Source organism: Aulostomus chinensis, chromosome 20, assembly GCF_037954235.1.
Source record: "Aulostomus chinensis isolate RoL2024-O1b breed Wild chromosome 20, RoL_Achi_v1.0, whole genome shotgun sequence".
Classification (NCBI taxonomy): domain Eukaryota; kingdom Metazoa; phylum Chordata; class Actinopteri; order Syngnathiformes; family Aulostomidae; genus Aulostomus; species Aulostomus chinensis.
In genome coordinates, this window is record NC_141339.1 from 2,159,400 (window position 1) to 2,183,548 (window position 24,149).

At 50.3% G+C, this 24,149-nt stretch overlaps 2 protein-coding genes across 3 annotated transcripts; both read left to right on the forward strand.

The window, feature by feature from the left end:
- Positions 1 to 131: 131 nt before the first annotated feature.
- Positions 132 to 6,509, forward strand: nus1 (NUS1 dehydrodolichyl diphosphate synthase subunit). The gene is made up of 5 exons (XM_086190573.1): positions 132 to 755; positions 1,500 to 1,631; positions 4,163 to 4,315; positions 5,164 to 5,263; positions 5,730 to 6,509. The coding sequence occupies exons 1-5, from the start codon at positions 362 to 364 to the stop codon at positions 5,818 to 5,820; spliced, it is 870 nt and encodes a 289-aa protein (XP_086046699.1). The 5' UTR covers positions 132 to 361; the 3' UTR covers positions 5,821 to 6,509.
- A 1,574-nt stretch (positions 6,510 to 8,083) lies between these two features.
- Positions 8,084 to 22,560, forward strand: slc35f1 (solute carrier family 35 member F1). 2 transcript variants are annotated; one of them, XM_086190556.1, is made up of 9 exons: positions 8,084 to 8,434; positions 10,706 to 10,881; positions 15,255 to 15,382; positions 18,405 to 18,564; positions 18,697 to 18,853; positions 19,218 to 19,270; positions 20,405 to 20,559; positions 21,435 to 21,653; positions 22,200 to 22,560. In XM_086190556.1, exons 1-9 carry the CDS (start codon positions 8,340 to 8,342, stop codon positions 22,554 to 22,556), a joined length of 1,500 nt encoding a protein of 499 aa, XP_086046682.1. In that variant the 5' UTR covers positions 8,084 to 8,339; the 3' UTR covers positions 22,557 to 22,560. The 2 variants fall into 2 exon arrangements, with proteins under 2 accessions (XP_086046682.1, XP_086046683.1); XM_086190557.1 differs by having other exon boundaries at positions 21,435 to 22,350.
- Positions 22,561 to 24,149: the final 1,589 nt, after the last annotated feature.

A 24,149-nucleotide genomic window follows, 5' to 3' on the forward strand; every position in this document is an offset into this window, starting at 1 on the left:
TTCCACGTGCAGGTCACATGAATTCAGACCACAGCGCGTGAGCAGCAGGGAGGCTCGTCTGTGTCAACCTGCTCTCGTGGAAGTTGCTTCGGGCTTCCTGTATCTCACCACTCGTCTGTTGAATTAAGAAACGTCATGACTTGACTCAACTCGGGACTACGTCATCCTTGTCTTGTCCAATCAGCGAGCTACGTGTATCACGTTGAAGGTTCAGAGGTCAGGGGTCGCCGAGGAGAGAGGAAGATGGCGGCAGACGGGCTCCGCCGTCGGTAACTCCTGCGCTCCTAATCCTTGTGAGCGAAGCTGCAGGGTAGCGGTGTGTCTGCGCTGGGCGAGCCCTCCTCCCCGCTCCGAGGCATCGATGGCGCTCTTGTACAGCCTGTTATGGCGGCTCTTGCTGGCTCTGGTGCACGTCAATAGAGCGCTCGTCACCTGGCTCCGTGTGCGGCTCCGGAGCTGGAAGGGCCGGCTGTGGGAGCGGGCGATGGCCGCGCTGCTGCTCCCAGTGGCCTTGGCTGGGTTCCCGGATCACCGGAAGAAATCAAACCATAACGCCGAAGCCGCTCCGCTTACTGGAAACCGTCCCGCCTGCCGCCGGCCACGGTGGCTGACTGACGGCAGGTCTCTGGAGAAGTTGCCGGTCCACATCGGCCTGTTAGTGGCGGAAGAGGAGCCCAGCTACACGGACATCGCCAACTTGGTGGTCTGGTGCATGGCCGTCGGCATATCCTACGTCAGCGTCTACGATAACCACGGTGAGCGTTTCCCTCCTCAGCAGAATTAGGAGAGAGTTCGAGTCAAACCAGGCTGTGGTTTCCGTGGATACGTGAGCTCACTGGCTGGTGCAGTCGAGTAGTCATGCACTTTAGTCACTCATTCATTGTGACAGTCTTTGAGTTTAATGAATTCAACAGGCGAGTTTAACCCCCACCTCCACACCCCCCTTGAAAAATGATGCACCTCTGGTGGTTTATGCCAGTACCGTCATGTGACCGCTCCACATGTTCCTCGCAGATGCAGATGTGGTTCTGTCTCTCTGACTGTGATTCCAGTCCAGTTGTGTGTTTCGCTAAAACCTAATGCGAAGTTCTTAACACGTCCAGTGAAGGGATGACTCCTGCTGTGGGGGTTGGCAGCTGGTGACGGTGTGGGTTCAAAACGTCTTCACAACTGTCACGTGACTTCGCTCTCAGGCGAGCAAATGTGTGATGTTCACTCCTGCAGGAGAGGAACAGAACCCACTTGATCAAAGTGGACCACAGGAGAAGGCTCCCAGTGACGGCGGAGGCTGGCCTGTGCTGTGACCGCCAGCTGGCCCCCGACGCTTTGACTGTCACGTGTCCGTGTTTCTTTGTGTGGTCCAGCAGGACAGAACCCTGTCTCTTCACTCCCAGCTCGTCCGAGCTTCGTCTGCGTTCTCCTCAGAACTCAGTAAACCCAGCCGTCTCTTTCCTAGCAAAGATGTGCTGATCATTGTTTCTTTGGCTTTCCTTCCTCAGGTATTTTTCGGAAGAACAACTCCCGTCTGCTGGAGGAGATAGTGAGACAGCAGCAGGACTTGCTGGGTGTGGAGGCATCGAAATACAACGTGGAGTTCCTGAGCGAGTGCGCTGACAAGCCCCAGCAGCCTGGTGAGCAGCTCGTGTCACCGTGCCTCGAACTTCACCTGGTTGTGAAATCGTGCACACAGGTCGATGGTTGCCGGGCTCCCGGGTGCAGTTTAGGTCATGAGAAGGTTTTTCTTTCCTTTGCGTATTAAAGACATTTTCATTTCATGTGTCCAGCTGGTGTAGCGGTCTGTTACAGGGCCTCCTAACACCAGGTCGCTAGTTTGATTCTCAGCTGGGTTGGGCCTGCCTTCAGGTGCTGAGCCAGAATCAGACATGAACATGGCTGTGCTAGCATATGCAGTGCAGCAGTGGTGATGAGGAGTTCACACACTGTGGAGTCCTCTGAGGGCAAGTTGGTTCACACAGAGCAGCGGCAGGATCGGCGACGGCAGGTGGGAGACTCTGAGCTGCAACTTGTGATCCAGTGTTGTTAACTTGGCCTTTGCATCCAGGGCGAGCTGAGTCAGAGTCCTGGGTCCAGCGCTTTATCATGAGAGCGCAGTGAGAGAAGTACACAATAAAACAGAGGTTTTATTCGCTATTTTCAGAGTCACAGTTGCTCTCCACGTTCAATCTGGAGGGAAAGGGGGACGGGAGAGTCCTGGTCTACAGCTCCACTCTCCCTGTGTGGGGTCAGACTAGTTTTCCAGGTCATTGTTCCAGCAGATAAAGAGAACAGGTTTCTGTCCCTTGGGATCTTTTTCATATCTGGATTCTGGTTAAAAGGTTGTCCTCATTTCCTCGATGGACCTCACGAGAAGATAAACAGTCTCAGTCTGGAAGCCACAAGCCTCCCACTCATAAAGCACAGGAGTCGTTAAAACATCATAAAAGCAGACTTTGTAATTGAACGCGAGCGGATCATGTGGGTCACGAGGAAACTTGCAGTGACGCTGCACATACATGCACGTAGCCCTGGGCTCCACTGGCAAGGCACAGGGTGCAGCTGGAAGACCTGAGAGATGTGTTTGGACCAGAATCAGGACCAGAACCTCTCTGTCCCTCATGAATATCTCCGCCTCTGTCATGTTGGCCTCCGGTGAAAACAGTCAAGTGCTGCCTGTTCAGATGTGCCCCGAGCGATGCCAGGGCCAGACCTGAGAGCTGATCAGGCGCCGCTCGCAACATCGGCATCAGCAGGCATGAAAGCGTTTCTGAATACACGTCAGTCTGATGGGTGATACTCAGACGGACCCAGTTGTGCTGAAGGCTCTTCATCTTAGCTCATCTTTGTCGTTTGTGAGGTGGAAACATTGCAGTAAATATGTAATTATTATAAGAATAAAGAATAAGTCATTTCTAAAGGGCGGCCCGGTGGAGCAGTGGTCATCACTGTGGCCCCCCAGCAAGAAGGTTGTGGGTGGAGCCCCGGCTGCAGCACGGGGTCTTTCTGGGTGAGTCTCCATGTTCTCCCTGTTCCTGCTGGGTTCTCTCTGGTACTCCAGCTTCCTCCACAGTCCAAAGACATCAAGAGGGACCAGGTTAATCCAGACTCTAAATTGACCGTAGGCGTGGCTGGGAGAGCCAATGGTTGTCTGTCTCTATGTGTTGGCCCTGTGATGGACTGGTGACCTGTCCAGGGGGAAGGCTGCTGGGATAGGCTCCACCCCCCCCTTAATGAGGATAAGCCGTGAAAATGTCAATTAAAAAAATCATATATTGATTATTACCAATTAATTTGGCTGACAAATAATTTGGTTCTGAAGTCAAACTTCAAGTAAAAAGGCACCCACAAACGCTTCATAAACTAAAGCCCTCATTTCCTGTTCAGGTACGTAAACCTCAACATTCGCACAACTTGTGTGTGTCAAAGAGGCACTAACTTGTACAACGTGTACGTAATTCATGATGTTTTTAATTTCGGAGTATATTCTACCTCAGTTGCACAGATACGATGTATCTTGGAATGTTTTGCAGGATATTGATTATTGCAGAGGGGATTTACTGAGCCACGTTAAGTAGTCGGTGACTCCTGTGAGCGCTCACACGCGGCTCTGAACCGACCGCTGAGCCTTGAAGGACGTGCCTCCTACGAGCGCCTGTGACTGCAAATCAGCAGATGCAGCGAGGCTCATCCTCCGTCCACTGGTCAGAAATTAAAATGAGTAAATGGGAAAATCCCTTGTGTCATGGGCTTCATGTCCTCACAAAATCTGCTGCGTTTTGCTTGTGAATGAGTGCACGCTTCTGCTTTAACAGAGGACATCAGCTGATCAGGTGCTGCTTGGGTGCTGGAGTGATCCGGGCGCAGCCAGACCTCCACTCAGAGCTGCTTCACGGAGCAGTCCTGGACAGGATTTAATACCACTTGTCATCTTTAGCCACTCGACCTCCTCTCTGCCACGACATTTCTCTGAATGACGTTGGGGAAGTTACTGAGTTAAAGGACACGTTTCTTTTTTTAGTGAATCCAAGATTTCACAAGAAAATGTGTGAAATCATCACAGGCAGCCAAAGAGCCCATGTGACTTAAATGTGTTGCAAACAGGAAACAGCTACACAGTGGAAGATAATCGTGTGTGTGTGTGTGTGTGTGTGTGTGTGTGTGTCAGTGCTGTCTTGCAGGCCCACTGTAAAGGTTCTGTCTCCAGCGGATGGGAAGCAGAGCATCGTTCAGGCAGCACAGCAGCTCTGTCGCTCTGTGGAGAACAAAGAGAGGAGCTCCAAAGAAATCAGCGTCTCCATGTTGGATACACTGCTCAGAGGTGTGTGTGTGTGTGTGTGAGAGAGAGAGAGAGAGGCATGTTGTATTTGTAATTATTTATTTACTGTCTTATTAATGTATAAATGCATGTATCCTCGTGGCTAAAACGAGTGGAAACTTTCGAGTATAGTGTGTAGACCTTCAACCACCTCAGTCCTGGAGGTAGAAGGACCTTCAGCTACTTCAGTCCTTCAGCTAGTGGGGTCCACTAACAGGACTGCTTCTCCCTCCTTTAGGTTCAGAGGTCTCTTTGCTAGTTCATCTCAGTAGCTGGAGGTTTGAGAAGGTAGTTTTTGATGAAGCCGCACCAAAAATCATACAGAATGCGAAGCTGGTGTTGTAACAGCTGGTCGTGCGTCTTGCACTGTGGGTGGAGCCGTCTGCTGCTGCAGGAGATGCCCAGCGCACCTACGGGGTTGTCCATGTCTGATCCTGGCTGGGCTGACCCCCCATCCTCCTCACCAGCTCCTCACTGGAGGACAGTCCAGGACAGACTGGGCCCTCTAAACCACTTGGTTGAGTCTGGTCCTGTCCCAGAGTGTTGCTGGGAAGCCACATCAGCCTTACTGTACTCTCGAAGAGGGAGTGGACCAAACCCTATCCTGTCTCACCGTAAACCGGTTGGTCCCTGTCATGAGGTGGGGTCCCTGACAGAGGTGTCACCGGTACTCTGAGGTGACGGCGATACTCTGAGGTGACGCCGGTACTCTGAGGTGACGCCGGTACTCTGAGGTCACGCCGGTACTCTGAGGTCACGCCGGTACTCTGAGGTCACGCCGGTACTCTGAGGTCACGCCGGTACTCTGAGGTCACGCCGGGCTGATTGCATGCATGCTGCACCTGTTTCAGAGTCAAAGAATATTCCAGATCCTGAGCTGGTGGTCAAGTTCGGTCCGGTGGACAGCACGCTGGGCTTCCTGCCCTGGCACATCAGACTCACTGAATTCATGTAAGTAACGGTCACTTCAGTTCTGGATCGTTCGTGTGACTACTTTTCCGTTACACGGATGTCTCCCTGTTATTCAAAAACAATACAAAATGCATAAAGTTTGTTTGCATGCCAAAGGCCTTGTGACTCATGCCTGATGTCAGTAAACCAATCAACAAGCAGTCTGCGAGCTTTGGTCATCACCAAGAGAGGGGGCTAAGTGGCAGGAAGACGTCCTGAGGCTGGCACCTCTCCCTCATGGAGCCGCGTCGCTCTGCTGCTGAAGCGGCAAACTTTTGTTGTCCCATTTTTACTTGAGCTAATTACTGTTGTTCTGCTGCTAATCAGTGACCGCAAATTTAGTATTGACATTGAATGACACTGCCTTTAAACACAACCTAAAAAGAAGCGCATGTTGTTGAACTGCTGCGTGCGGTGGGTTTCCCTCCTGGGGGTGTTTGACGTGTGTGTCCTGCTTTGTCCTCAGCTCCCTGCCCTCCCACAGAAATGTCTCCTATGAGAACTTGTTGGGTGCCCTGCAGCGCTATGGTGAATGTCAGCAGAGGCTCGGCCAGTGACGCCAAGGTTGCTGTCAAGTTCCTCACAAAAGAACAGTTCTGGGGTTCACGCCGCCAGACGAGAGGTGGGGGCAGATCGTGACCCCCCCATGCCTCGCTGTGTCCCTCATGACTTCTGTTCTACGCTTGGGCGAAGCCTGGATCTCTAACAGACTAAGACAGTGAGCAAACCAGGAGACGGCTTGCTCACTTCCTGCCACCAGCTCTTGTCTTACTAAAAACAAAAACCCTCACATTCCAGGCCTTCTGGAACATGCTCTCCAAGCCAAGAGAAAATAGCACATCAGAGACACTCGAGACTGACATGAGAAGACTGTCTGTCCTCTCAGACCCTCTCACTCACTGTTGTCATTCAGTCTCCAGCTGCTGTTTACCACTGAGGACTCCGCTCAGCAGACAACAAAGAAGAAACCAGGCTTTGTGCCGTCCTTGTGGGGCTTCATGGGGAGTACAGCTGCATCTTAGGGAGAGACTCGGCTCAAAAACAGGACCCGAGGAAGAGGAGCTGGGGGACAGGATGACTTAATAAAGTGTAAATAAGACAAATTCATGTGGCAAATTCAGTGTTTGTCCATGTGGTCTCCAGCTTCCAGTCATGTGTTCCAGTACAGTGTCGTGTTGCTTTAGACACAATTTTGTTGAAGACCTGTTTGACTGATCAGGGCTCTGAAATAAAGAAATGCACTGAGTGTGTGTGTGTGTGTGTGTGTGTGTGTGTGTGTTTACTGGGAGCTGAGTCCATTTAATCATCTTAAATAACAATTCAACAAAATGATGTTATGCCCTCTCATTCTAGCTTGAAATGATCAGTTGATCACTCAAATGGAGGACAATACTTATGTCTCTGATGGACGCTCGCTGTCTGCATCTCCCTAAGAATGAAATGCGGCTCCTTTTACAAATGGAAATCTTGAAACGAGTCCTCATTTTGCTATGCTGCTGTTCCCAGTGCTGGTTATGCTACCCTGTTGGTTACACTACAGCAGTAAGTATGGACAAAGAGGCCCCTAGCACAGCCTGCCAGACTACTGAAGGGGTCTGGGGGCACCCCCCTGTAGAGGATCAGACGATGGCGTGCTGTGGTTAACGCTAGGTTGAAGTTCAGAATGAACACAGATCTCACCGTCACTTTGACCAGCCTCCATTACAATGTGACCAGTGTGAAGTCTGACAAGTCGACTGGACAGAAGCAGTATCATGGCCCTCCTGATCAAAATGAACTCCTGATATCTAAAACGTGACAGGAGTCAACACGGAGTAGTGACTCCTCACGGATGAGAAATCCAGAATGTTGTTGTGACTCCAAGCAAAACCTCGATCGCTGTACCTCGAGTGTAGACAAAGTAACTAGTAATATGGAATGCAGTACTTATAAAGTAGTCTTTGGGTGGGAAAAAAACCTTTCTTGAATAGCAACTGTAAAAGTACTTTATTCTTCCTGATTTTCTCTATTCCAGTGTTTTGGGCCCTCAGTCCTGGAATCGCTGACCTCTACAGGTCGTGTTGGTGAAGCTGTCAGGCTTCAGAGTGACATCACGTCCTCCTCATCGGGTTTGGCCTGGCGTTTTTAATGCAGCATCTTCAAATTAAGTGGCTTAGGTAAATGTAGGAGAGTAAAAAGTGAAATACTTCCTTTGAAATCCTGCTAGAACCTTCACGTCTGTTCTGATTGACCCTCCAGGCTTGCAGGACTGGCAACTTAATAAATGTAAAAAAAATAAAAAATCCATTCTGGAAGACAGAAACCACAGAATTTGTTCTGGCTTGTTCTCCACTCGAGTGTGAGTCAGACCAAAGGGAGCACTGACATAAAAGTGTACTTCCTCACTTGGTGGTCACCTGACAGCTCTTGCCAGGGTGAGGGTCAGCTGACCTCCTGGCTCCACACACCCCGACCTCCCCTAATGATTTCGCCTATGCTTCTTTTGCGGTTACTGCTGCTGCTCGTCTTCATTGGTGAATTTTGGAATATTTCCACACTTGTTTGTTAAATTTCATTTGTGCCGTGTTGATCTCCTCAAGTCAAATAATTTTCACAGCTTGTTGTTTTATTATGCGTTCGAGAGCTGACGTGTGGAGGGAGAGACCGGCGCGGAGCACTCACACAGATTAAAAACATGATGAAATGTGAACACGAAGAGTCGAGGTTTGTTTCTCAACTATGTTGCCGTTGTTTCGTATTCATCACTGTTGTTACGTAGCCTATTACGTTTTTCTCCCGTGAGGGTCACTTTATGAAAGGACGCCACCTGGTGGTGCAATCATCCCCGACGCACGCTGGACCTGCTCCCGACTCTGGCAGCTTTTGAACAGGGAAGGGCATCCCAGAAGCCGGTCTGTTCCCCTTGAGCAACATCTCTACTACGCAGTGTTTTGCTGCACAGAGCTGCAACCAGCACGGAGCTGCGCCTCCTCCACCTCCTCCTCCTCCTCCTCCTCCTCCTCACCCTCCGCCACCTCCTCCTGTCTCGGTCCTCCTCGAAGCAGAATGCGTTGATACCCGCTCGGCTAGTTGAAGGATGATTTCTGTCGTCTCCACTGTGGAGAGCGTTCCCAGAGGTACGGGCACACCGGCGCCCAGCTTTTACCAGCGCATCAGGAAGGTCTTAACCAGGTAAGATGACGGTGACGCGCGGATCCGAGCATCCCTTTACATTCGCTCCACGCTCAGTGAGGACGGCAGCAGCCGCTCTACGCTGCAGCCGCAGGAGCCTCTCTCCTTTTGTTTCATGCACAACCTGTAACACCAGCCGACATGTCAAGTCCAGCTGCAAGGATCGGCGCTGAGCAACAGATGTCAACGTGGACGGCATATTGCGTCTGCATGGACATCACATTCGTGTGTGTGTGTGTGTGTGTGTGTGTGTGTGTGTGTGCGCGCGCAAGCAAGCAAGCATATGAGTTTGGGCATTCCTGCGCCCTGTGCTGCTGGAGCAGAGCATGGGCATGGGGTGTGCTGGTTGGGTGCATGCAGGCTCACCAGGAGGCTGCCATGGCGGGGTCATCAGCCCGCACCGAGGCTTGGCTGCACAATGGCTGCCGTAGGTTTCCTCCGTCCCTGTCTCTCTACACACCTCCCTCACTCCCACCATTTCTTCCCAACTCCTTTTTGTATTTCACTTGCACAGTCTCCTGGGGTGAACACACACACACACACACACACACACACACACACACACACACACACACACACACCAGCTTGTCCCCTACACTTTCCCATCTGCTGTTATTTCATCCCTGGCTTCCCTTGTTTGTCCTGGGGCTGTTGGACTGGCTGCAAACCGAACCCACGGTACTGTTCTTGTGTGTGTGGGTGTGGGTGTGGGTGTGTATTGTATTACACAAGTGCTGTGTTTATCTGTCATTTAGAGACTAAAAAATCTCTTTTTAATAATCATTTCATTTAAGGTGAAGGTTTTGAGTGAGGTTGACATAAGGGTTTGTGTCAAAGAAGAGGGAATACGTGTGTTTGTGTGTGTGTGTGTGTGTGTGTGTGTGTGTGTGTCTGTGTGTGTGCGCGTCAGTCAGAACAAAGCAGACTCACTAACAATTAAGAAGTTGACATGTTGTACCAGTCAACAAGACAAGTATCCCAGTGTCTGGAGGGCCAAATATCACCTGACTCACATGGCAGGCTGGTGCAGCTCAGGTGTTTGGGAATGAGAAGCAGAGACGTGACGTCATAAACAGGCCACTTCCACCTTCACAAGAATCCCCGTCTCATGCCGACAGGCCCGACAGGGATTCTTTCCAATGATCAGCCCCCTCCAAAGGTCCAGATTGGGTTTTCGCTAATTGTGAGGACATCTCTCCCGCTCCTCCTCAAGTGTCAGTGCAGTGACTCGACTGAAGACCAAATGTGACCCGTGGTGTCCTGTCTCCCTCATGTGAGCCAGTGACATGAATGAATCTTGTTTTGAGTCGCTCCTGCTGGGAACTGGGGACCTCATCATTAAATATAGGGAACTAGAACGTGGTTTCTGATGTTCTGGTCTTACGCATGTTGTCGATATTTGGGCAACTGAATTTAGTATGAGGCAGCACGGTGGAGCAGTGGTCCTCCCTGTGGCCCCCAGCAAGAAGGTTGTGGGTGGAGCCCCGGCTGGAGCACGGGGTCTTTCTGGGTGAGTCTCCATGTTCTCCCTGTTCCTGCTGGGTTCTCTCTGGTAGTCCAGCTTCCTCCCACAGTCCAAAGACATCAAGAGGGACCAGGTTAATCCAGACTCTAAATTGACCGTAGGCGTGGCTGGGAGAGCCAATGGTTGTCTGTCTCTATGTGTTGGCCCTGCCATGGATGGATGGATGGATGGATGGGATTTAGTATGCTTCTGTCTGCATACCTACACACTCCTTGTTTGAGTATGCAAACCACCTGTGCAGGTGTGTGACTCGGCCTTCCACGGTTCAGCTCTAAACTGGTGCATGTGAACTGGTTCTTCCAGCTGAACCAAGGTCCAGTAAATCTCAAAGAACAGCAGTTAGAGAACCTGCAGCAGTGAGCAGAGGCAGCTCCAGAGGTCACCTAGCTGGTTCCCCTGTGGAGGTTCTTCTGTGTAGAAATCAGGTGACTTCAGCTCCCTCTGTCAGTCAAATGCTAAATGAGGTCGCATGAAATGTCAAGCTGTGTGGGGAACCTGCACAAAGTGGATCTGGAAAGGGAGAGTTCCCTTCAATGACCCATCACAGGAACAAGAACGTGTGATGCTGGCTGCAAAACAACACTGACAAACTGGCACTGAGGCTGAGTACCCAGACTAATGAGAGGGAGGAGGGTAGGTGGCGAGGGACAGGTCGTGGTCCACGTAAACCCAGCTGTCCTCACCTGCATCTTGTCAGTGACATTTGGACATCCAACTGAGATCAGATGTTTGATTTTAACCGGCAGGGAGCTGTTTGTGACCCTGGCCCTGGGTCAGGTCCTGTCCCTGCTCATCTGTGCCATCGGTCTGACCAGCAAGTACCTGGCTGATGACTTCCATGCCAACACACCAGTGTTCCAGAGCTTCCTCAACTACATCTTGCTGTTTCTGGTCTACACCACCACACTGGCAGTCAGACAAGGTAAAAACACAAACTGTCAGATGTGTGTGTGTGTGTGTGTGTGTGTGTGTGTGTGTGTGTGTGTGTGTGTGTGTGTGTGTGTGTGTGTGTGTGTGTGTGAGAGAGAGAGAGAGAGAGGTATTCAGCAAATGTGTTAAGTAATGCCTGAATCAACAATCTGTTACATGAAAATTTTTTCTGCCGATCTTGGAACCCAGGACCATGTACATGAGATAATATCTGTCAGGTTTTATGGGTCAGTATTAAAAAGAACCATCCCATGTCATCACTTTAACCACAACAATATTCCAGAGTGTGTCAGTATCCTACTTCTATTCACATGCAGTTGTTCAAAGATTGTGTAACTGATCATAATAGCTGCTTTATATTGATAAATGTTTTTAATGGTTTTATTTCCACCACTGAAAGATGATCTGAACCCTAGAAATGAGCCTTTAGTGGGTCCTACATCCATTTCATGAAAGTTAATAAGCAGAGATTACATGAAGATGGAAAATGACTTTCCCTCAGAACTGAAGCCTCCAGAGCTCACATTCATGTGTGAGTCCTGCATGTGTGAGTCCTGCATGCGTGAGTCCTGCGTGCGTGGGTCCTGCATGCGTGAGTCCTGCGTGCGTGAGTCCTGCATGCGTGGGTCCTGCGTGCGTGAGTCCTGCGTGCGTGAGTCCTGGGTGTGTGAGTCCTGCATGCGTGAGTCCTGGGTGTCTGAGTCCTGCATGTGTGAGTCCTGCGTGCGTGAGTCCTGGGTTGGTGAGTCCTGCATGCGTGAGTCCTGCGTGCGTGAGTCCTGGGTGGGTGAGTCCTGCATGCGTGAGTCCTGCGTGCGTGAGTCCTGCGTGCGTGAGTCCTGGGTGGGTGAGTCCTGCATGTGTGAGTCCTGGGTGTGTGAGTCCTGCGTGCGTGAGTCCTGCGTGCGTGAGTCCTGCGTGCGTGAGTCCTGCGTGCGTGAGTCCTGCGTGCGTGGGTCCTGCATGCGTGAGTCCTGCGTGCGTGAGTCCTGCATGCGTGGGTCCTGCGTGCGTGAGTCCTGCGTGCGTGAGTCCTGGGTGTGTGAGTCCTGCATGCGTGAGTCCTGGGTGTCTGAGTCCTGCATGTGTGAGTCCTGCGTGCGTGAGTCCTGGGTGTCTGAGTCCTGCATGTGTGAGTCCTGCGTGCGTGAGTCCTGGGTTGGTGAGTCCTGCGTGCGTGAGTCCTGCATGCGTGAGTCCTGCGTGCGTGAGTCCTGCGTGCGTGAGTCCTGCATGCGTGGGTCCTGCATGCGTGAGTCCTGCGTGCGTGAGTCCTGCATGCGTGGGTCCTGCGTGCGTGAGTCCTGCGTGCGTGAGTCCTGCATGTGTGAGTCCTGCGTGCGTGAGTCCTGCGTGCGTGAGTCCTGCATGCGTGAGTCCTGCGTGCGTGAGTCCTGCGTGCGTGAGTCCTGCATGCGTGGGTCCTGCATGCGTGAGTCCTGCGTGCGTGAGTCCTGCATGCGTGGGTCCTGCGTGCGTGGGTCCTGCGTGCGTGAGTCCTGCGTGCGTGAGTCCTGGGTGTGTGAGTCCTGCATGCGTGAGTCCTGGGTGTCTGAGTCCTGCATGTGTGAGTCCTGCGTGCGTGAGTCCTGGGTTGGTGAGTCCTGCATGCGTGAGTCCTGCGTGCGTGAGTCCTGCGTGCGTGAGTCCTGGGTGGGTGAGTCCTGCATGTGTGAGTCCTGGGTGTGTGAGTCCTGCGTGCGTGAGTCCTGCGTGCGTGAGTCCTGCATGCGTGAGTCCTGCGTGCGTGAGTCCTGCGTGCGTGAGTCCTGCATGCGTGGGTCCTGCATGCGTGAGTCCTGCGTGCGTGAGTCCTGCATGCGTGGGTCCTGCGTGCGTGAGTCCTGCGTGCGTGAGTCCTGGGTGTGTGAGTCCTGCATGCGTGAGTCCTGGGTGTCTGAGTCCTGCATGTGTGAGTCCTGCGTGCGTGAGTCCTGGGTGTCTGAGTCCTGCATGTGTGAGTCCTGCGTGCGTGAGTCCTGGGTTGGTGAGTCCTGCGTGCGTGAGTCCTGCATGCGTGAGTCCTGCGTGCGTGAGTCCTGCGTGCGTGAGTCCTGCATGCGTGGGTCCTGCATGCGTGAGTCCTGCGTGCGTGAGTCCTGCATGCGTGGGTCCTGCATGCGTGAGTCCTGGGTGTCTGAGTCCTGCATGTGTGAGTCCTGCGTGCGTGAGTCCTGGGTTGGTGAGTCCTGCATGCGTGAGTCCTGCGTGCGTGAGTCCTGGGTGGGTGAGTCCTGCATGCGTGAGTCCTGCGTGCGTGAGTCCTGGGTGGGTGAGTCCTGCATGTGTGAGTCCTGGGTGTGTGAGTCCTGCGTGCGTGAGTCCTGCGTGCGTGAGTCCTGCATGCGTGAGTCCTGCGTGCGTGAGTCCTGCGTGCGTGAGTCCTGCATGCGTGGGTCCTGCATGCGTGAGTCCTGCGTGCGTGAGTCCTGCATGCGTGGGTCCTGCGTGCGTGAGTCCTGCGTGCGTGAGTCCTGGGTGTGTGAGTCCTGCATGCGTGAGTCCTGGGTGTCTGAGTCCTGCATGTGTGAGTCCTGCGTGCGTGAGTCCTGGGTGTCTGAGTCCTGCATGTGTGAGTCCTGCGTGCGTGAGTCCTGGGTTGGTGAGTCCTGCGTGCGTGAGTCCTGCATGCGTGAGTCCTGCGTGCGTGAGTCCTGCGTGCGTGAGTCCTGCATGCGTGGGTCCTGCATGCGTGAGTCCTGCGTGCGTGAGTCCTGAATGCGTGGGTCCTGCGTGCGTGAGTCCTGCGTGCGTGAGTCCTGGGTGTGTGAGTCCTGCATGCGTGAGTCCTGGGTGTCTGAGTCCTGCATGTGTGAGTCCTGCGTGCGTGAGTCCTGGGTGTCTGAGTCCTGCATGTGTGAGTCCTGCGTGCGTGAGTCCTGGGTTGGTGAGTCCTGCGTGCGTGAGTCCTGGGTGGGTGAGTCCTGCATGCGTGAGTCCTGCGTGCGTGAGTCCTGCGTGCGTGAGTCCTGCATGCGTGAGTCCTGCGTGCGTGAGTCCTGCGTGCGTGAGTCCTGCATGCGTGAGTCTTGCGTGCGTGAGTCCTGCATTCGTGAGTCCTGCATGTGTGAGTCCTGCGTGCGTGAGTCCTGCGTGGGTGAGTCCTGCATGCGTGAGTCCTGGGTGGGTGAGTCCTGCATGCGTGAGTCCTGCATGCGTGAGTCCTGCATGTGTGAGTCCTGCAGGATTGTCATGTGCTCGTTCATTGGTTGCAATTGTGCCACTTCTTTTGATTTGTAAAGTCAAAATGAATGTGAGAAAATGATTTCACGTCAGAAAAAGCAGCTTATATGGTGCAAGTATGGTGGAGGGTGGGTGCAGTACTTGGCTCTGTGACGGTAATGTTGTAAATGTCCTGTATGGATGGAGGAGATGGCTCAGTACGACTGTCGTCCAAAATATCAAGTAGCAATCGAGGATGTGAATCTTTATCCCAGCATGTCGCATCTGCACTGTTCCCTTGGAACTGCTCTGCTAATTTATCATTAACACACGCTGGTGAATTCCTTTCATTTAGACAGTCTTCATGGTCATGTGACTGATAAAGAGATCCCAGCCCTGTTGAGTACAATGAGGTGTTACCATTACAGACGTGTCCCTCATCTACTCAATGTTACCTGGATCAGGTGAACTGGATGCTTGGAGGGTGCGACTCTAACGTGAGGCTGCTTGTTCCTCGTCCATCTCCTGATTCCCACCAAGCCATGAAACCCAGAATGTGCACAGACATCCACTTTCCAAACACTGTGCATTGTAAAAAAACAACAATAAACATCGATGCGGTGAGCTGAAACTAGAACCGATGCAGAACCGTGTCTTCAACAGTGAGCACCGCTCACAGATATCAATGTTCTCTCGGAGAGCGCCACTGAAGTGCTGTGCTCACACTGTGTTTTGGTTGTATTTTTCATGCCTCTGCACCAGCGACTGCCGTAGACTGGAGACATGACGTTCTCGTGTTGCTCGCATGTCCTTGTTAACGAATGTCTCTGGAGGACTTCAGGGGAATTGCTGCAAATTTGGCAAAATGTCCTCTGGGACTTAAGGATGAACTGAGGAGATTTACGTGGACACATTTCCTGTTTCTGATTACAGTGTGCAGATATTTAGATGTGTGTGTGTGTGTGTGTGGGTGAGTGTGTGTGTGTGTGGGTGAGTGTGTGTGTGTGTGTGTGTGTCCACTTAAGACACTTTACTTGGTTGATATACTGTTGCTGCAGTTTGAATTACTTTCATGTGACTCACATTTCCAAATTAATGTTGAAATTCGCACACTGATGCATAATGTTTCATGATCTCCTGTGTGTGTGTGTGTGTGTGTGTGTGTGTGTGTGTGTGTGTGTGTGTGTGTGTGTATTATACTAGGTGAAGGAAACTTGTTGGCCATTCTGAAGCAGCGCTGGTGGAAATACATGATTCTGGGTTTGATAGACATCGAGGCCAACTATCTTGTTCTTAAAGCTTACCAATACACCACGCTCTCCAGTGTACAGGTTAGTGTCAGTGTCAGTGTGTGTGTGTGTGTGTGTGTGAGTGTGTTTCTGGTATAATGACATAATTTCATTTGTATAACACACACATAAGTATGATATTTCAATCCCGTGAAGGCAATTGTATCATGTCTCTTGGGGAGGAGCTTCATCGTATGGGGGGGGGGGGGGGCTATGGGAGGTACCATGTAACTAACACATTCATTCATGCATAAGGAAGGCATCAGGAGCAATCAGGAGTCCAGCATCTTACTCAAGAGCACTTGAGCTTATCTCTTGGGGATGAAGCTCTTTCACATGTGTTGCAGCTCTGAAATTGATTCTCTGCACGTTCAGGTTCTTCATCACATTTGTTTGTTGAGATGGAGTCACCATTTTGTCCAGTCTTTATTTTACTGCCTGTGGTCGGCGTGCCCCAACTCTCTGCTGGTTGTAACACAGTGTCAATCCTGCATTCATCTAATTTGAGCAATCACAGCGCTGACAAGCATGCTGCATCCTTACTGGGTGAGCAGATTGTGCCTTAGGTCTGGAATTTGGTGCCAAAGTCAGCTGGACTCTTGGTGCTATCGTTAGCATGTGACGCTCCAAACCGAGCTAGCAGTTCTCTAGCGAACCGGAGTGCACAAAGTAAAGTTTGTCTGCTTTCATCACATTTGCACCATGCTGGAGCTCACTTCCAGCTCTGACACAGTTCCAGACCTCACAGTCACAGTGAGAGCTCCCCTAGGCTGAGCCCAGGAGAGCTTGACAGCATCATGGTGGCGTGTTGGCTAATGGTTGTTCTGTGGTAAACAACATCAGGAAGGATCCCAGTCGCCGGATCACTCCTGTGCAGGCTTCAGGTGACACGTCCAGGTCCAGGATGTTTTGGCTTTGATTCCAAAGTGCAGTTATTTACTGCACACCGTGACTTGCATCAAGCCTGCAGAAAATCTGAACCTGTCTGTGCTCCAGCTCAACGAGTAGATCCACTCTCTACGCACATCTATGACCGTAGATGAGAGTCTCGTGATGTGATGTTGCACACAGAGATACGTTAGTAACAGGCTCACATTACGTAGCGGCAGTGCATATGGGTCCTATTACAGTCTTTCCCAGAAGGTCATTAATTCTCTTTGTGTCTTGTAATGAGTCCTTATTGAAATGTTACAAATACATGACGTTAAACAGGCAGTGAGGCTCTTATCCATGCAGAACGAGGGAGTCAGCTTACATTTCTGGATCAGATTTGCAAGAAATCAATAGCAGTGAAAGTAGTCCGGCTCGCTGTGAGGACCTGGGAGCATCCCTCCAGGATAGACAGGCTGGACACAGGAACCCACGGGCCATAGTTTTAGAGAGGGTGTTACTGCACATCACATATCAACCACTGAGACTCGCCGTGCTGCCCGTGTGAGCTGGAAGCCTCCATCCTGTAACAGACTTGCTCCACCCTGAGTCGAGTCCCTCTGTAGTCCTTTTAATACCTGCTCAGTCAACACAATCCACAGTCTGGCAGCGTTTCTCCCACTCTAGACAGATGGCTCCTCGAGCTGCCGAAGATATGAAATTCATGAGTTTGTGCACACATTTTCCTCCTGGCTGGATATTTGGCTGATACACATATAACTGAGCAGAAAAGCTGCGATGGACACCGTAGAGCTGCACGCTTAACAAGTCCGATAAATCAATGTGCTGCTCTCTCAGAGTGAGAACAAAGCAGACAGGCCCGGGGTCTCACTGATGAAGGGCGCGCACACACAAAACGGCGCCTGAAACTTGTGTACGCCACTTACTGCACAACAGTTGGGATTTTAAATAACAACATCAAACTTGACAGGTGAACGTGGACACTGGTACTTGAGCTCTGAACCAGCGAACAAACATTTTGGAGACTGAGATGTTGAGGTTGAGTTTATGTGAAGACAGAATCAATATGGAGCCAATAAAGTCCATGATCCGTGCTTCCTCCTCCGCTACATCCTCCGACACCAGAGGGGAACGGCGAGCAGCGGCCATGTTATCCTAGAAAGTTAGAGAACCGGCCCTTCCAGTACCGACATCTTCATCATCCTGGAGCTACGGTGTGAGATGACGATGAAGATGATGATGATGACGCTGACACATAGATGATGCACACACTCCCATCACCTTCATCACTCATCTTCATCACATACTCATGCATCATCTTCCTCATCCTCAGTGTGTGACTGATACGGTCACAGCGCTGCCAAGTTCACCACCACGACGCTGAGCTACATTTTACCTGTTGAACGTCTTTGTTAAGCAACACCGGGACGCCACTGATCAATGACATCATTGTGTTAGGGTGTGATGTCATCAGTCAGAACACTGCAGCGACACTCGTGCGTAATGACTCGTGATCCACGCGTCCACTGATCAGCTGACTGATGTGCTGCTTCAGATCAGCCATTGACGGTTGAATGTGGGCGTGTCCTGGGTGGGGTGTAGACTGTGATTTATAAGAGAAATCTGAATATTTTCGGACGTTCGCCACTTTTAATGAAACCCACGCGCTCTGTCATGAACGAGACCCCAGATCAGAATCCAGTTGTACCAGAGTCTCTGCAGTCCTGGAGACTGGAGGCCATTGTGGTTTAACCACGAGTGGGCATTCATATATGATGTCACAAGTGTTTGATGGGTGTGTAAGAAACGCAGCCTGAAGACGATTCTTTCAACCAAGCCTACTCACAATGACACAAGCTTGTTATTGCAGGAAAAATTGTTGACCAGGTAAATATAAGCAAAGAGAGTTGGTTACACGGGGTCACACAAGCTCGCCAAACAGGTCAGAGCTTTCGAACGCGTGGTGCCATATGGGGCTCTTTGCATACTTGATGTAGGTCAGAACAGCCCTCTGGGAGAAAATGTTTCCCACCCTGCTGGTAGACATCTATTGGTCCAGTCCATCATCGCCTGTCCAGCACACTGCTGATGTCTGCAGTTCAAGTCATGGTCACCCACACAGGAGGAAACAGCCTGAGCAGGGACTGACGCTTCCTTGTCGCCCTCCTCTCAGCTGCTGGACTGTTTTGTCATCCCGGTGGTCCTGCTGCTGTCCTGGTTCTTCCTCCTGGTGAGGTACAAGGCTGTCCATGTTGTTGGAGCGGGACTCTGTCTCTTGGGAATTGGCTGCATGGTGGGAGCTGATATCTTACTCGGCCGCCAGCAAGGCCTTGGTATGTGTACACACACACACACACACACACACACACACACACACACACACACACACACACACACACACACACACACACAAAGTCATGTTGCTCATTTTGTGTGCTGATGTTTTTCTTCCTTCATGTGTCCAGGAGAACAGAAGCTGTTTGGAGATCTGCTGGTTCTGGGAGGAGCAACCTTGTATGGGATCTCCAACGTCTGTGAGGAGTTCATCGTGAAGAACCTGAGCCGCGTGGAGTTTCTCGGCATGATGGGACTCTTTGGATCCTTCTTCAGCGGCATCCAGCTGTGAGTTTGAGACATGAACCCCAGTTAGACATCAAGGTTGAGGGGGCACATGGAGGAGAGCTAGCCAGTCAACACGTAGACGCGCACATACCCACTCTGTTGTTCTGTGATGTAATCAATTCTCCTGTTTTCTGTCAGATCATCAGAATGAAGGTTAACGAGTTTTTACACTGACAACATACCAGAGTTACAAAATCACATATTCATAGACTTCTGCAGGAGCTGTCAGCATCAGATCAACTTTCCAACTGACTAACAAAACTCTACCTGACCTGAACACAGTCAGCTGGATGCAGCAAACTCACAGCAACCCAGCAGTGTTTGCACTGTTTGAAGAACCACATGTGTGTGTGCTCTGTTGCAGGGCCATAATGGAGCACAAGGAGCTGCTGAAGGTTCCGTGGGACTGGCAGATAGGTTAATCCCTGCACACAAGAACCCACACGTACAATAAACACGCTACGAAAAACCCTGTAGAACCAGACCAGTAGTCTTGTGTAGAGGTAGAATGAGGTGGAATCTGTGTAAATGTATTCAAGGTTTGAGTACTTTAGCGAATGGTCATGCAATGTGATAAGTCCTATAATATACCAGGAGGGTTTTGCTTGTTTTCTGTGAGTATGTTCCATTTTTGCTTGTGTTTATGTCCATTATTTTAAAGGTATTAAACATGAGAATAAGGCTGATTACTGGATGCAGACTTGAAAACGAGAAAAAAATTACATGCCCACCCCAGTTTTCTTTAATGCCGCTGACGCTTCAGCCCTCCAGCCTTCTGCAACATCAACAATAGGAAGAAACAGACACTTATATAGGCCACACCCCCTTGTAACACACCTGACCGAGACCAGACAAGCAAGCTCCAGCATGTTGGTGTCCCAGTCCAAACAGATAAATCCAGAAACCTCCCCACTTGCAGATTCTCCATTACACTTTTAGGACATGATATCAAAAACATGCACAAGGAACACATTCAGAGTAGAGTTCTAATCAATGTAGAGAGAAAGTGGAGAGCTCAGCTGTAAATCTGCATCACACACAGCTGGAGACGTATGACAGAAAACAAGGCATAATCTGTGTTTAACCCATGAGGTACCTGGGTTCTCAGACGGTGGAGCCAGCAAGGTTCTCGCCTGCAAACTGAGATGTCCAAGTCTTCCCTTCCCAACACTAGCATGTCTTCAGAAAGAACCTGGATGATCTAAAGCAGCTAAACGTGCTGCCACGGGATAGTTCTAGCGTCCGATTGTGCTTTTATGTTCCGTAATTCAAGTCATTATCTGCATTCAAGAAAACTGCAGATGGAAGCAGAGTGTGGAACTCTTTCTTCCCTTTTCCTTGTTATTTTTTAATTTTCCTCAAGGGACGGACACTGGAAATGAACGGAAGCTAAAAATGCTGTGATACATTAATTCACAATTTTCCTATCAATCTGCAAATGAACACAAAATGAAATTTTTCCCACATCAAAAGTCATCAGACTGCAGCATGTGATCTAGTTCTGGTTCTGGTTCTGGTCTTCGATGCTAAGCGTCCTCTAATTGCTTGCAGGTCTTCTCTACGTTGGTTTCAGCGCCTTCATGTTCTGCCTGTACAGCTTCATGCCTCTGGTGATGAAGAGGACGAGCGCCACCTCCGTCAACCTCTCCCTGCTCACGGCCGACCTGTACAGCTTCTTCTGTGGTCTCTTCCTTTTTCACTACAAGGTACCATTCAACCCCAGAGACGCTTTAGTCCCTCTGTCTCGCTTGGAAAGGCTTGACCTTGAGATAAAAACAAAGTATTTTTAGTCTTCCGGGACACAGCTAACTGGTTTTAACAGTATTTCCACATGTAGGTGTTTCTAAGGTAAATAGTGGTCACAGTGCATTCAGACAACGGTCATTATTTCATAGCAGGCGACTCTCAGGTGATCAGAGGATGAGAAGAGAGGACGTGGTTAAAGTGTCGGGTATCGAGTTCAACTAGCGAACAAACATTCAAAAACACACTCGCTTGGGTGTGTAGTCACAAAAGACATCACAACATCAATGCACCAGCACCGCAGGTGTCCTCCAGGTGACGTTTTGCTGGGCAGGACGTCACAGCAGGTACAACAGCAGACGCGGCTCGCCAGCGTCTTCCTCGCTGTGTTACAGCTGCTGGATGTTTAGGTCTCAACAAAATTCATACCCATAAACCTCTTCAAGGTATTTTCAAAATAATTATTTGATATGCAAATTCTATACATGTTTAAAGTCAGCAAGTCCTTTTGGACTAAATAGAGATCAAAGTTACTGACTATATAAAAATATACGCAACATATAGAGTATAGTAGGCCAGAGGATGAGGACTCCACGAACACACTTGTCTGCGCTGTGTCGAGGCGCTTCTGTCTGTCTGTTACATTGAGGAGCCGCTGTTCTACCCTGAGGCGTGAAGGTCACTGTGCTTTTCTGCAGCAGGGTCCATGATGTGTAAAAGCGTCGCTCCGCCTCCATCAGCCCCCTCCATCAGAGGTTTTAGCTCTAGGCGGGGTGTCCGCTCGGGTTCTAGGGCTTTCTCCTCGGTCTGGTGAAGTCTGTCTTCTTGTGTGTTGCAGTTCTCCGGCCTCTATCTTCTCTCATTCTTCATCATCATCTTGGGCCTGGTCCTTTACTCCTCCTCGTCCACCTATGTGGTCCAGGACCCTCGGGTCTACAAACAGTTCAGGAACACAGCCAGCCAGCAAGCCGCTGACCCACCTCAGCTTGGCTCTGGAGTGCCGGAGCCCTCCGTCACCTACACCAGCCTGGGCCCTGAGCCGGGGGACGAGCCTCCTGTACGGGTAGCCTAAGATCTGCCTTGAGAGAGTTGAGTCAGTGAAGCTGAAGGATCAGTGAGTCAGCTGCAGCCTCCTGGTTCAGCCTGATGTTGTGTACAGAGAAAGACAAGTAGCTGTAGCCAGTGTGCTGAGCAGGGCACCCGGTGATCCCCTAGCTAGGTCCAGGTCTCCACGTCAGGGCCAGCACTGAGGGATGACGCCTCCACCCGTGTACCCAGACATGTACGCAAAGACAAGAATGTAATTAAAACAAACGCAAACGGAGATTAGCCTCAGCTAGCCTGATTGTAAATACTCATTCTTGTATATAGATGGTACTGTAATGTTATGTACTCTCCTGCTTTCTTTTTATATCTGTCAAGAATATCTGTGCTCAGTACCTGTGTATATTCTGTCCCCAGGATTGTATTGATTACTTTGATGAGTGCTTGACGGCTTTGCCAAGATTGATTTAATATTTGTTATCCACCTGCTCAAGCTGAAAAACTGTTACTTGATAAAGAACAACACAAACTGGAGTCACTTCACATTCTCCACAAACAGGGAGCGCAGCGGTCCTGGTCGTCCAGCAGACTGAGCCTCGCAGCTTCTCCACAGTCCTGCGCTGGTGTGAGCATCAGCGCCGTAGCATCCACCCGACACACTGAGGTCCTCTGCTTCTTTTTTTCTGGGAAATGTTGCTTTCCTCAACAAAGACATGATTCTACCTTCTCTTTGTTTTCACCTATATTCAATGTTATAATGTTTTGGCCAAAAAAAGAGAAAAATAAAAATAAAACAGGATGTTATCCTGACAGTGTGAGCAACGCAATGCAGCGTCGTCCAAACCTTCATCTCGAGGAAGCAGATTTAGAGGGAAAACGTGAATCAGGAGAAGATTCAAAAAAGAAGAGGATGTGAACAAGAGACTTCAGCGCAGGTTTGTGCAAGTGGAACAAAAATAATGATTTATGTGTTACTTGCCATTTAAATGTTCGCCTCCCAACTCTGGTGACATCATCAGGGGTGACTGAGCATTTTTACTGCCAGTTACACTGTTCTGGATCATCAGAGACAGCTGGCAAAAGGAGAAAAAAAAAGAAATTTTAATTAAAAAAATGACAAATTCAGTCATTCAGGGACAAGAGACTGGAGCCTGGGTCTACATGATCAACAATGATAAGTCAGGTTTGCTGTTCCTTGCTCAAGTGAGGAAATTAGGAAAGAAGTGATCATTTTCTGACCGTTTGGCCACTGGGGTTCGTTTTCTTAGTCGAACAGTGTGCACAGGTTTGTGTCTGAGGCCTCACTCGTCTGAGGTGCCGCTCAGCGACCGCCATCTCTCCCTCAAGCTGCGAGGATTATTGGAACGAGTGAGTAAGTGACGTCTCCGTCCAAAGACAACAGAAAGTGGGACGCACCCACCCGCCATCGCTGTTTGCAAATCTGTGGACAAGAATCACGAATCTCACACTTTCCCGACTGTGTGTGCGGATTTGTAAACCAAGGTTTCAATGGCTCGTCTTTTTCCTCGCTGGCAGGGATCCTGTTCATTCCGAGTGTGGCAGCTTGACCTCTTGCCTAGAGCGTTTGTGTTTGCTTCATCCCAGTCCACAGACACATAGAGCCGGGATGTGATCCGATTGCTCGGGTAAATTGATACACGTCCTAAGACCCAGCTCACACAATGAGTGGCATGTTAACGAAAGGTCGGGCCGCTCTGTCCTCAACCTCACACCAACAGAACTCAAGAGTGCCAGTGGAGCAGCGAAGCTCGGAAAGGCAGAAAGAAAGAAAGCTGAGCTGGAGCTGAGGACCTCCAGCCACTCAGTCAGCCACTCACTGAGTCCCTGCTGCACGAAAGGGCGAAGAAGCTTTGTGATTGGACGTTTCCACTGATGATGTCACCTGTTTTCAGATAAAGCATCATGATTGGATGATGTAAATGATGATGACGGCCACACACGTCATCTCACTCTGACTGTCGGGATGCTGGTTTTAGTAACGGTGACGTGCAGACGTCGCCGCTGATCCACATTCAACAGTGCATTACATCACGTGCAGATTTCTGATTTTAATGTCAGAACACTTCTACTGACAGGGTATGAGCAAGCTCATCTTCATCATCAAATCCTCGGTGGTGCGGTGTCACAACCTCAAGCCCTTTCAAAGACCGAAATCAGGAGAAATTGTTCCAGATGATCTTCTATAATCCTAGTTTACATCATTTTTTATAACTCCTCAGAAACTTGGTTCATTTCTGCTGGATCCAGTAGAAACAGATGGAAATCAGACGGACGAGTGTATGGAAGATGTATTTAACTAAAGTGAGAACGATTTTTTGGAAAATACATTTAGAAAACCAGGGAATAGAGATGTTTATCCTGGCAGTAAATGTGGAGAAAGGAGATTAATCTAACATTCTAGAGTCTGTCAGGATTAATGCGTGTCGATTTAGGGAGGGAGACGCTGCTCTCTGGACATTCAAGACAACTTGCTTTAGTGTAATTTAAT